The sequence below is a fragment of the Zychaea mexicana genome, assembly GCF_025766255.1.
Source record: "Zychaea mexicana strain RSA 1403 chromosome Unknown BDB00scaffold_23, whole genome shotgun sequence".
Classification (NCBI taxonomy): Eukaryota; Fungi; Mucoromycota; class Mucoromycetes; order Mucorales; family Lichtheimiaceae; genus Zychaea; species Zychaea mexicana.
Genome location: NW_026516686.1, coordinates 94,457 through 108,165, shown reverse-complemented (window position 1 = coordinate 108,165; position 13,709 = coordinate 94,457). Strand labels below are relative to the sequence as shown.

At 43.4% G+C, this 13,709-nt stretch overlaps 2 protein-coding genes across 2 annotated transcripts; both read right to left on the bottom strand.

Moving 5' to 3' along the window:
• Window positions 1-8,398: 8,398 nt before the first annotated feature.
• BDB00DRAFT_870749 (uncharacterized protein) lies at window positions 8,399-9,169 on the bottom strand (the record flags this gene model as incomplete). Its single annotated transcript, XM_053126749.1, has 2 exons — window positions 8,399-8,770; window positions 8,843-9,169. The coding sequence occupies 2 exons, from the start codon at window positions 9,167-9,169 to the stop codon at window positions 8,399-8,401; spliced, it is 699 nt and encodes a 232-aa protein (XP_052981302.1).
• Window positions 9,170-9,980: 811 nt separating this feature from the next.
• Window positions 9,981-13,659, bottom strand: BDB00DRAFT_266955 (uncharacterized protein). The gene is made up of 7 exons (XM_053116718.1): window positions 12,909-13,659; window positions 12,613-12,794; window positions 12,495-12,524; window positions 12,237-12,404; window positions 11,915-12,155; window positions 11,683-11,843; window positions 9,981-11,547 (listed from the first exon to the last, which is right to left on the bottom strand). Exons 1-7 carry the CDS (start codon window positions 13,574-13,576, stop codon window positions 10,319-10,321), a joined length of 2,679 nt encoding a protein of 892 aa, XP_052981301.1. The 5' UTR covers window positions 13,577-13,659; the 3' UTR covers window positions 9,981-10,318.
• Window positions 13,660-13,709: the final 50 nt, after the last annotated feature.

The following is a 13,709-nucleotide window of genomic DNA, read 5'->3' as shown; positions in this document are numbered from 1 at the left end:
GTGTAAACCTTGAGACGCCTCCAACATAGTTATTTCTTTCTTTCTTTTCATTCCTTGTTTTTCTCTATATCAGCATATCTACCTTCAGGTCGGAATCGACGGTCTTTCGGGATTGGTGGGAGATTTATCGACCATCAATTCGCACTCTAGACTAGAGATGAAGACCTGAAGTAGATATGCTCCCACCCTCCTCTACCCTCTTTCTTTTTCCAGTCGCTTAGAAGCTCAACGTTATACAGATAGACCATCATCCTCCTTTTATTTCTTTTTCTCAGACATTACGCCTAACTAAACACCGAACTAGAAGATCACAGCATATCTACTTTAGGTCTTCATCTCTAGTCTAGAGTGGGAATACTAATGAAGATATTATAGATTATAAAGAAGAAATGGATAAATATAATATAAAATATATAAATAAAATGAGATTTGCATTTAATTATTATAATAAAATATTTCTTGACGAAAATAAAAAGTATAAATATTTGAATAAACAAGATCATCTTTTAATAAAATATAAAAAATTAGAAAATAGAATAATAAAAATAAAAATAAAAATGATTAAAAAAGATTACAATAACTATATAAATAATTTACGAAAAATTGAAAGAATTAGAAAAAGATTTTAATAAATATTATAATAATAATTTAACTTTATGTAAAGAAATATCATATAAAACTAAAGTTGGGAATGATATTTCATATTGTAAAAAACATTTACCTCAATACTATGAGAAATGCAATTACATGTGTAATGTAAATGATAAAACAGATAAATTATATTATACAACCTCAATGTCCCGACATGTCACAGCAGGTCACCCGCAAAATTTGGGACCCGCAAGAAATAACACTTGTTTTCTGCCATCTACATGAGAAATAACTGGAGTTATTGCCGTGCGGGTCACAAAATAATAATATTACTCTCTGTCCTTTGTTTCTGACACCGTTGCTATGCTACTACCTGTCATTGTCATGTGTTATACTTGCGATTTCGCCATTACAACAGTAAATCTAAAACAATGACGGAAAGATATTTTACAACAAACAAAATATGTTTCATTTATTTCAAGTAAATAGTTTAAGTGGGTCTGCTGAACAAGTAGCAAAGGGAGAAAAGAGCTATCATAAACACCTAAATATTTTGGAAAATCGTTGTCGCCTGTTTGTTAAGCTCGTTTAAGCTAAGTCCAAGAGCATTGCGCCTTTCTTCGCCCATTGCTGCTGCTGTCGTTTCCGAAATCCCTTTGGCAGAGGCAAATCGCTCGACCTCCTTAATGATCTTGATTCTGCGACTGAAGAACTTGCGATCGCCGTTTCTCCATTTTGCACCCCAACGTTGTTCCAGTGTTTTCACTGCATAGCCTCCAGCAAGCCCAACCGACCACTCTGCCCAAAGGTCAGTGACAGTCTTGATTCCCCGGCTCATCATGTAAAACGGTGGCTCACTCGTTGCATCAAGACCCAATGATTCAGAAGGTGCTGAACTCGGGATGGATGTAACTGTTGCTGTTGTTGGCTGCTGCTCTGGATGGTGCTGCTGTGTTGGCATTGGTGCTGCTGCTGCTGATGATGATGATGATGATGATGGCCAATTGATGCTTAGGTTCACCGTCGCACGGCCGGATACGAGGTCAGAAAGGTTCTTCGTCATATTTTCCATCTGCATTTGCATTGCATCTAACCGCGAAACCATTTCATTGTTCATCGTGCTCATGCGTTGCTCAAGGTGAGGTACGGCACGTTGCAAGAGCAGATCTTGAGGGGTGGCATCTTCTCGGATGGATCGTTGAAGATCTCTAATAGTCAAAATAGTAACAACAATGAGTACCATATTGATGATCATCTTGTGCATTTTTTAAAATCAATACTTACTCTTTGAACTGGATGTATAGCGGCTCTCTGAATATATGATTGAGAAAAATTGGATGATGCGGATACTTTTCTTGCATAAGCACAGCGTCTTGAAGAAACGTAACGCGCAGAACACCTAAGAGACGCAGAAACCCGGCGGCAGCCACTTGATCAGGTCGAATTGTTTCCAGCCAGTATTCGACACGAGGAAAAATCTTTTTGCATAATTCTTGAGGAGGGTCAACGGCAGCACGAGGCAGAAAGAAGTGACCCTGTTGAGCAGGAAAGCCGGCCAAGACACGCATGACTTCACGAGGAAGACTTGTCAAGTAAGCACCATTCATCGTAGTGTTGTTCCATCTGCCTAATCTTCTTATCTGCGCCTCGTCGGCACCATCCAAATCTGCCATTTTACATGAGGATCCACGGGCGGCATGTGTCTTCTTGGAGGAGACAATGTTACATTTGGCAAACGCCTCGTCGATTGCTCGAAGTTGCTGCTGATATGAGATTTCGGTGGTGTTGGTGGCGGAAGGAGAGGTGCTCTTGAGCAAGCGGATATCATACCAATCTTGGTTATGAGTGAAGACGGGGAATGGTTCGTTTTCGACATGCCAACGCCAGAAAAAATAAAAAGAAAGAGCCATGAAGGGGCATAACTCGACGCGAGTGTTCCGGATGCAGGCGACAAGTTCCAGACGACCGTGCTTGTTTGTCTTTCCTTGCTTGATAATCATCATGAGGGAATGGCATTCGGACGGGCCTTCACGCTCCAATTCGACACTGTGCATATCGGGTAAGGTAGCCTTCCGAGCCGACTCGCTTCGCAACAAACAATAGTGAGAAAGCAAAAATGCGAGAGCATTGCGCAAGTGAGACCCTTCGTTCTTGGCCATGTAGTAATCGACAACGTCGGCAATCTGATCGGTAGTCGTATATCCATCGATCAATGTTCCAAGTGCACGTTCGTCGTAATTTTCACGTCGTTGGCTTTCTTCGCGGATTTGGACGAGGTCGATAAGTTCCTTGACAGCGCTACGTGGATGAGGATGACTATTGGCAAACGAACGAACTTGTTGCTGATATAAATCGACGATGGCGGCAACGTAGCTCATGAAAGTGGAAGCTTTGATTTTCTTGAGCTGGGTCGATCCTTTGCCCTTGCGACGAGCATCACGGTTCATGACCTGTTAATTGAGATTGTATAAGCTAAGAAGCAGTACAGCAAAACTATGAATTTGAAGTCGCACATTTCATAATTATTGTACATACCTCTTCTTTGAGAAACAAATGGAGCTTGTCGCCATAAACAATATAACGAGTTTCTGTAGGCAAATGTGGCATCATTCTATCGCACCATTGACGGTATTCCGTTTGCTTGTTGACATAGGTTTTCTTCGTGTTGGCTGGGCGTGCTTCGAGTGCTTCACGGTGCGTTTCATTCATAGATTCACGCATAGCCATTTGCGAGGCCTGATACGTAGAGGAGCTGGCAGTGGTGTTGAGAGACATAATTGACAAAGATGTGTTAAAGTTGGAAATGTATTGCAAATAAATAAAGGCAACATTTTTGAGAATAGTAAACGGTCTTTTATTTATATCATTTGTGATAGCAAAGAAAACACTGACGCTCATCTAATTGAGAATGAGTCAATGTACGTGTTATTGCATTGTTACTGCTACGCTCGTTGAGTCTAAGGATGTGTGTCATGTCAAAGGCATATGCAAGATGTGTCATAAATGATTCATAGCGGTGACCTAGCGGGTACTCCATTTTTTTCTACAATGCGATTATTGTGTGTAAGGTCACAATTTGGCTGGTGACTCAGTTTTGTGACCCAAGCCAATCCCCGAAGATAACTCCTTATTATAATAAAAAATATAATATTATAAATTATTGTAAAAAATGTGCATATGAAGTATAAAATCTTGAGGTCCACCAAAGTCCACCTGGGTCCACCATTTTTTGAAATCCCGATAGCAGGACCACAGTGATATCCAGCGATATCATTGGTTATACCGAATGATATCTGCGAATATCAATTGTTGGGGACCGTTTTTATAAGTAGAGCCGTGGACCTGCTTGTTATTAATAAAAGAAGAGCTTGGTATCTTTAGAATTATTACAGAAAACCTTCAAAATGCTTTAAATGAACCGGGCATTGATTCCATGTATTTAAGGAAAGGTTAATGTCATCCGAGATTGCAGAATAAGTTTTTTAAATCGTGCTGTTCTTAATGAATGAGCTGCTCTAGGTCGTGTAATTTGTATCATGCTAGCTACATACAGCAACTGTACCACTCAAAGAGCCTACATTTTAGTGATCTCTCCAATACTTTCAATGTTAGATGACAGTGATATGGATGCCATGGTGTTAGCAAAACTATTACACTCTAACATACACGTAGATCCAACATCAGTGTCTACACTTCAGACTAACCCTATCTTTCTTCTGTCTCGTCAGGTACCTTGTTGATAGCTTTCAAAAAGCATTGGTATAGATGGCACATTGATTCAGTGGATTGAACGGTATACGCTATTCTATCTATGCTTGAGATATTAACAATGTTTTCTCTCCTTTCCTGTACTTTGAACATGTAACAGACACTAGGTAGAGATAGTTAGTGTTGTGTAGGAACATGTCATATCTTGTTCCTTTCTTTGCCTGACTGATGAATAACAGCAACTTATTGCTGCCATTGCAACGATTATAAAACCACTTTGTAATCGCTATCGACCGATGAACTAACTATAAGCAGTTCTAATGACTATCCTTCCTTGATAACTGCTCAAGATTTATGTATTCACAATGCATTTTGACAGCGGAAGGTGCGAAAAACCAGCGCAACATCTGCAGCAGTACGAACATTTTTGGAGAGAAAAACTAATCTACATCGCCTTCATTTAAACAACATATTTCTGTTCCCAGTAATACATTATCGCCATGCTGCTAACCATGTATCGTTCGTAATATACACAGTCGTCTCGAGTGTCCATTATTAAATTACTAATATTAGAGCCATATCCAGTACTGCGTGTATATATATAATCTAATTCCTACATCTTAAGCTCTGCATCAAGTGCAACTAATTTATCAAATGCATTTCATCATGCTTCAGAAAACGTACTATTATAAGCATTCCCTATTCGAAACCATTGACAATCATTTTTAGGACAGGCCTCGTGAGCCCACAAAACAAAAGTTATATATTCTTTGAAAAAAAAAAGGGCCAAACAAGGCCACGAAACAAGCAAAAGTTAAAAAGAAAAAAAAAGCGAGGCAAAAACCATCATGGCCAACAGACCACAACATGAAAGTAATACAATAAAAAAAATATGGCCAAGCAAGGCCAATGTTAGAAAGTTGAAATAAAAGCGTGTCAAAGGGAAAGCTAGCGAGTGAAAAAAAGAACAAGATGGTGAAATGAATATACAAAAAGTTTAAAGTGTATCAAAAAAACATAAGTCTTTCGATAGTGAATCTAATGAGGTAATGCCGACAGCGAGATAGTGTCTATGTATAGTGTCCAACGCTTCTGGTACTCTTTCTTGCATTCCTTTTCTTTCGATATAATCTTGAACTTTCCGAATAATCGCTCGTCTTCTACGAAACCATTTGCCGTCTGAATCACTTTTTCGCCATGCAGTTTTGTACACTTCTTCCATTCTAATCACAGACATGCCGCCATTCCAACCGTCAAACCATTCAGTCCATAATTGTGGGATTGTTTGGACGTTTGTGCGGTTCATGGATGGATATATGGGCTGTTGTTGTTGGGGGTGATGATGATGGTGATGAGTTGGTGCTGATGCTGCTGACGATGATGATGACGATGTTGGTGCTGGTGCTGCTGACGACGACGACGAAGATGATGATGGCGCTGGTGCTGCTGATGGCAGTACCACAGTTGCTGTCATGGTGGATGGGAGGGAGGAGGACGAGGACGGGAGCGAAACCGAGCCCCAACCTTCCTGCTGCTGTTGTTGTTGCTGATCTTGTTGTTGTTGCTGCTGCTGACCTGCCAAGTTGAGCGTGACGCTCAAGGACGCTTGTCCGCTGGCGATGCGGTCCCAATGCTGTACAATATCTCCTATACGACTCATGTTTGGTGCAAGCTGCGCAAGTGCTTCCAGAGTGGGTATGGCGTTAGAGAAAGATTGTACAATGCGATTGGTGTCTTGTTGCTGAGCAGCGATTTGTTGTTGTATTTGTTGTTGCAAGATGGCAAGTCTATTTTCAATGATCGGCACGGCACGTTGAAGTAACAGATCAGTGGGCTCTTCGTTGTTTTCAAGTGCATGATTCAAGTTACTATTTTAAAAGGATAATTAGTATATAAACGAAAGACTGTAGTCCACCAGCACATACTGTTCAAATTCAAGATACAAAGGATCACGGAACAAAGGATCTTGCCACAAATGATGACCTGGACAGCGCTTTTTCATCAAAACCGAATCTTGCAAAAATACAACACGCAACTGCACAAGAAGACGCAAAAACGAATCAGCCGCGCACGAGTCCTCCACTTGTTTGGCATCCAGCAGCGCCCGCCACCGATCGACTTCAGGAAAAACCTTCTTGCAAAGCTCAAGGGGTGGTGTAACAGCAGCACGAGGTAAGTAGAATTGGCCAGCCTCTCTAGTGAATCCTGCCATGGTCCGCAAGATATCACGAGGCAAATTGGTTAGATAACTGGTCGATAAAGCAGAATTATTCCAACGACCTAATCGCCGGATAGACTCTTCGCTCGTTCCAGATATCTCTGCCATGCGTGCTGACGAACCCCTCATAGCGTGAGTGACCGCTTTACTGTGAATGCCGACTGACTTGAATGCTTCTAAAATACACTCGCGATGACGATCATACGTAATGGACTGCGTGTTGCGATCTCTGCCTCTGATGAGCTTGATGTCGAACCAATCTCGATTGCTTTGGAAACAAGGGAATGCCTCACCAGCAACGTGCCACCGATGAAAGAGATAAAAGGAAAGCATCATCAAAGGACAGATAACAACATTGGCGTTACGCATCGCAGCAGCAAACTCCACACGGCCCTCTTGGTTTGTTTTTCCTTGCTTAAGCACCATCACCAACGCATGACATTCAGTGACACCCTCGCGCTCAAGAAGTAACGTTTGTAGATCGGCAAGTTCCATCATACGAACGCTTTCGCCCCGTAGAAGTCCATAGTGTTGCAGAAGAAAAGCAGTGCAGTTTCGCAGTCCTTGTTGCTTGTTGGTGGCCAGAAAATGATCTACAATACGCTCCATCTCAGCTGATGTCGAATATCCATCTGCTGTCGTACGCATGCCTCTGTCTTCGTAGTTTTGTCGACTAAGCTCGTTTTCCACACGTTTCAAATGATCAACCAGTGCATGAACAAGCGGGCCACGCGGATGCGGACGATTGAAGCAAGGGTCTGTTTCGGCTTGTTCAAAATGGAGATCGACAATGGAAGTAATGTATTGTTTAACGGTAGCAAGCTTGACTTTGGGGGCGGGGGCATCAGGCGCAACAGGTTGCTCAACGGTATAACCCGGAGCATCGCGTACAGGTAGAGCAGCAGATGATGACGACGACGATGATGGCAAGATGGTGGTGACGGGCGAGAGAACAGCAGCAGACGAGGATGATGGCATGACGGCGGTGGCGGGCGAGAGAACAGCAGCAGACGAGGATGATGGCATGGTGGTGGTGATGGTACGCATGGCAGGAGCGGGTGACGAGGCGGGCGACAGCACAGAATTCTCTGGCTCTTTTCTCTTTCTTCCAGGTTTACGCTTCTCTCTGAAGACGACCTAAAAAGAACACAATTGTAAGACATGCGTACATATATAGATTGCGAACAGATATGTGGCTAACCTCTTCCACAAGAAAAAGATGAAGCTTTCTGTCGTCGATCAACTGGTTAGTGTGATCATTTGGACAGCGTCTTCGGCACCACTCGAGAAATTCTTCCTGCCTGGGAGAATACGATCTAACTGTATTCTGCGGACGGCTTCCTCGTGCTTGTTCGTATGTAGCTCGAGCAGCAGATTCAGCAGCAGCTTGATACTCTATTTGCGAGCTCATGAAAGAAGTATACTGTGGTAGAGGGGGAGGGACAGGGAGAGAAAGAGGACGTGGTGAGGCACCATTACTCGCCACCACACGGCCCGGGCGATTAGCCAAACGGGCGGTGCTTCTCCTAGCGGGAGTAACAGTGCTACCACGACCTCTGCTCATGTTGTTAAGATAGTGAACGATTTAATGAGGAATGGAAATGAGATGAAGGAAACGGAATCTGACAGATGTGCCTGACAAAAGAAAAGTGGCGAAGCTTCGAAAATTCTTTTTTTTTCCTGGATATCAAGATTGGGTCCCCGCTATGCTGTGGACCTGAGTCCGGACCCGCACTAAACACAAAATGATATTGCCAAAATATATTTTGATAATTATTGTAAAAATTATAAAATAAAAGATATTTTTTATATTATTGACTAAAAGACAAGTTTTATAAAACAAAAAAAGTTTTAAGTAAAAATATATATCTCTTAGTTGAGCTAGTTGCATAATTCCTGATCTATTTCAATGAAATGCTTGCTGGATAGCGTGTCGTTCAAAGGGCTGTTGTGGACTAGATGCTCCATAATACCATCAGTCGTGGTTGCTGTATTCAGGATTATCTCACTGTTGCAATCGGATGGAGCTAGTTTGGTCAGGGCTGTGAACGTCAATGCTTGTGGCTGTGAATTCACGAGTCTTGCCACAGTCGACGCAGATGCTAAACAATGATATTCTTCGTTGTCGCTGGTTAGTACGACAGGTTGGCAGCGGGCGATCTTTGAAAGCATGATTTTATCTTGTTGGCATTGTTTTGATGATTCGAGAGCGTCGCAGGCAATCAAAATGGATGTGTCGTGGTCTACCATTGTCTTTAACTTTTTAGCTGGCATATGGAAGTCAAGCTTTGCTGCGACTGACGGCAAGACGGCAAAATCCTACACTGGCCCGGAATTCAAGTCCTCATCTGCTTCACGCTTTTGTCGAGAGTCAGACAGGTCCTTTGCCGATGCTTCTCTACCATGCTGCACAATATGCTTTGCAAAGTATTGAAGGGTCTCGTACTTTTTAGGGCACTCTTTGACTGGGCAGTGGAACACCTCATTCTGCTTGTTGCTAGGTTTTATTTTTTCGACAAGCTGACTTTCACCATTAAACGTGACCCAACTTCTCGTCGTGTGAAGGTTCCATATATGTCTGCGCAGTGCGTCAGCCGTGTAATATTTTTGAACGTCGTTGGGGCATTCTGGGCATTTGCATTCGTCGGTCATTTGGTGCGTCGTTACTCGTTACTAGAGGAAGTCGCGTTCTCTCTTTATATGAGTGAGAATATGTCGCTAACTCAGCTCCACCCTCCTGACAGCTGGTGGAAACGCGTTTATCTCCACGCATGCTAAGGACAACAAAACAATACTGTCTCTTGACAACGAAAAGCAGCTCAAATAAGTGCACTGCTCTCATAGGTAACAGAGGAGTGACATGTAGCAAAACACAATGACTGACCGAAACACATCCATAGTATAAATGTCAACAGCATCTTGTTTCAAAAAGATCTCAATTATGCGGGCGGCGAGAATACAATGATGCGAAAAAATAATGTTATACGCTATGATGAATGAAAAAGAAGAAATTAAGCAAGAGTTTATAGTGCTGCACCGAGCTATAACAATTGGGGGAAATATGTTGAAGGAAGGAACATTGTTACCGCCAAAGATACAGTGCTTGCAGTCATACAGTTTGTACATCTGGCTTGCCTCACAGTATGTTCGCTTGATATGGCAGACAGATATAGCAAATACGACTTTTGCTCCAAGAGGATCACCTTTTCTCTGCTTCACAAATACAGCAAGTATTTATCTAAATCGCCGTCCTTGAAACATAAGTCCGGATGAGCACATATCGTTTAGATACGACCGAATAACCGATGTTTTCTCGGTGCAAAGGCGTGAGCAACGCAGCATTGTTATTGCCATTTGGTCAACGACAATAATGGAACAGACAAACAGACACTTCCCGTTACATAAACAAGCGCATTGGACGACATCAACAACAGACACTGACGACACTACAAGTGTGCAAAACGGAGATCGGTTGCTAATTTTGGATCATCTTCTCAACAATACCTAAAGCTATTTATGTCCACAAGGTCCTTCTTGTACCATATCATGAGACATACCAGATTCTCTTGGCAGTTGTGTAGCGAAGCATGTAAGATCTGTTTTTAGAGTAGTAAAACTGACTATGTATAACTAAAATTTTTTTCCACAAAAAAAGAAAGAATGAAATGTACGTACAATGTTTTGGGATATCTAAAAGAGAAAGAATATGTGCGTGGTAAAAGGAATGGAAAACAAAAAAAAAAGATGATGCAGGCGGGAAGAGGTTTGATATAAGAAAAGATATTACTGCTACTAAACTATTCAAATATTATTGAGAGGCTGCCGAGAAGATGGAGTACCATCCGAACTTGTGGTGCTGGCACTTCGATGATGGAATCCGGAGGAGAATCCTCTTTCTTGACTATCACGGCTACTGCTAGGCTCGTCCTTTTCAAATAATGACGGAGGGAACAATGGACCGCTATCCGAAGTCGGCACAATACCGGTTTCACGACGGTTAGCATTATCCAAGGACCGGAACACTTCGTCATCCACATAATAAGCCTTGAACAACAGTTCCAAGATCTGCATACGTTCCTCGACCCTTGAAACCCGTTCTCTTTCGGATTCATGGATGTCGCCGGCGTTCAAAACGCTAAACCGACGATGGACTGGATGAATAAAAGGAATACCCGTCTCTGATGCTGTACGGAAGTTGCTGCTGAGTCCCTCCAAGAGCGAGCGCTTCATGTCACCGATCGACCAACGCTGAACAACGCCCCATGGGGAACGGGGACGATAGCCAAACAACCAGGTCTGTAATGCCAGCAACAAGCCAAAGATACCACCGACAAAGCCAAGTGCATTGAGTAAAGTGTACATTTTCACCTCACGGTCGCGCGCGTGGACAAAGCCGGATGGATAGATAACCATTTGGCCCAAGCTCGGATGTGTCGCTGTATAGTTTGGATTCGGTGCTTCTTGACGGAAGTTCGTTTCAATTTCAGGCGTCGAGTTGGTGATAGGCGAGAAGCCGACATAGTTCCAGCCCACGTCTTGCAAATACTGATGGTCGACGAGTTCGTAGCTGATGGCACCATATGAGTTTGGCTGCAGATCGTACACGTTGGAAACTTGGATATCGTTGCGCTCGCCGTTCATCCAGTTCAAGACGTCCATGTCGGACATGACTACAGGTATATCGTCTTGGATGCCAAAGAGTTTGACGTTGGGGTCCATTTCCTTTGGATAGAGCGAAACATGCACTCGGCCATAGGTAACAGATTGGTCGCCGAATGGATAGAACAGGAGACGGGAGCCGTTGTTGGCACCCGATGTTGCGGTCATTTGGAAATACTTGGGCGCACGGAATAGGAAGCATGTGACTGCACCAAGACCCGAAGCATACACAGGTGTAAAAACGCTCATGTTCAAGGCTTGCACATACTCTGAACATGAAAAGCCAATGTCGGTCTGGCATACGACACCGGGATTTCTTGGATCCATTGGGCTGGGAAAGCTTGGATAACCCTCGAAACAAAATCGGACATCTATTGAGGTTTTTTTTTTTTTTGGTGATTGTAGTTTGTAGCAGTAAGGCGTGAGTGAATGTATCAGAAAATAGAAACAGGATCAAAATGTTATATGCTATTTTTATAACCAAGAGAAGACTCTACTCGACATACCAGGCACATCCACTTGAGCAACAGGTTCTTCAATACGCTGGATAACGCTTGGACTGGTGATAGCTTGCCGAATGATAAAGAAGAGACACGCGACAAATACGAACAATAGTAAGACTTTGCAGCACATGCGTGTCGTTTCGGCCCATACCGGTTCGCCAGCTCTAAAATAGGATCATGTGTGGGGCTTATATTTAGCATCGTTTTTTTAAATCCTCTTTTTCTTTTTTGTTACCTTGGTCGCCATATATCACCATGGAGTCGAGTAACCAGCCAACGTACGTACGACTGGAAACGCCATAAAAGGAAAAGTATAATCAACAGCAGAACAACTGCTGCAATGCAGATACCAGCAATCACTCCAGCAGATAAGCCCGAACTCTCTTCTGATTCTTCAGGCTCGAAAGTCTGCAACCACTTGCCGCTGTCGAGTGACAACACATTGATATCGTTGTATTGCATATTTAAAGATGCACCTGAAATTAATGTTTAGTGTTTTCCGAGACGAGGATTGTTATGGTCGTACAAAACAACAACAACTTTAGAACAACTCCTACCAAATGCTACGGTCATGTGAGTGCCGTCGAGTATGGCAGCAGCTGCATAGGAGCGACGGGATGGTGGAATCCCCTGAGCGGTTGGGACGGTCCAGGTCCAAGATGCAGTGTCCAATAGGGCAACCGCATTGATATACCGCCGCGTGCGCTCATCTCCACCGCTGTCACCTGCATAAACAGAGAGAAAGAACAAAAAAAGCTTGTCAATGAAAAAAGTTCTCTTACAACAGTAGCTCGTCCGCTCTTGTTCATACTTGCCTCCAAATATAACGATCTGATCATTCGCGCCTAGAAAAAAAAGAGATGTGTGTTAACAATGGAGAGGGAACACAACACGGGGCGGGGGAGGAAATGCTTTCCATTCTGTGTCACTTACCGACAACGGCGTTGTGTGCCGATCGCGTCGAAGGCAGGAGACCACCGCCTGTAACTGTAGTGTTTTGCATCGACCAGGTTGACGTCCGAGTATCGAAAATATAAAGCTGTCCCATAGATGCTAGACCCGTGTCACCCGTGCTTGTGACGATCACACCGCCAATGACAACAAGCTGACCATTACTATCAGAAATAGCAGTACGAAGAGTTGCGTTAAAAAAAAAAAGTGGTTCGTCTTGGCAGACTTAAAAGAAAGAAACAGCCCGGCTCTCCCCCAAAAAAAATTCTCTATTGTACCTCAGCAAGGACGTCGTATGTCCGTATCGTGCAACATCGGAACTCGGAAGCTGCGAATAGGCCATGGTGGACAAATCCAATACCCAAAGATCGTTCCATACTATCGTCTGGTTGACGGAGCCACCATAGACATAGACGCGGCTGTTTTGATTATCCAAGGATACGCTAAACTCTTTACGGTTCGGCGGAATAGCAAGCGATGCGTTGGACGACGTGTTCACACTGTTGCCGGCCCAGGGTTGCCAGTTTCCGGAAGCGAAATCGTAAAGATACATCTGTAGCGGAACGAGCTGGTTATTGGTATCTTGCGTGATGCCGCCCAGAAGCATCATGGCGTCACTTCCGTCAATGTAGACTGAGCGTCCAAAGGAGTTGGGTGGTGGTGTGTTGTTCTGTGGTAGCGCTGTCCATGTGAATCCGGTCGAGGTTTGTGTCAACTGGAATAGGTCGTTGGTATAAGAATTCGTCGCATTCTCGCCACCAAACAGGACAAGTGAGCTGTTGCGCTGTGTAGATGCCATCACGCTTTTGAACGGTAATACCGTTTGTAGGTTGGCTGCATTAAAGTAAGCATGGCTGGATCCGACAAAAAAGGATAGCAGTAGTAGGATTAATAACGATGATGATATTGATGGCTGTGATGATGCCACCAGCCGTCGTCGAAGCATCTTTTGAACTGGGTGTGCTTTCTTTGTTTTGCTACAAGTGGTAAAAGAAAAAAAGAAGAAAGTAAAAGAAAAGAGAGACGGCCGACGCGCTATTTAGGGGGGAGGTGTTTGATTGTGTGTAGGGGCTAGAAGA

Coding starts and splice junctions, on each gene's coding strand:
- BDB00DRAFT_266955 (XM_053116718.1), bottom strand. CDS start 13,576: ATGCTTCGACGACGGCTGGTGGCATCATCACAGCCATCAATATCATCA. Junction 12,795..12,908: donor CATACGACGTCCTTGCTGAG/GTACAATAGAGA, acceptor TATTTCTGATAG/TAATGGTCAGCTTGTTGTCA. Junction 12,525..12,612: donor GGCACACAACGCCGTTGTCG/GTAAGTGACACA, acceptor TTTTTTTTCTAG/GCGCGAATGATCAGATCGTT.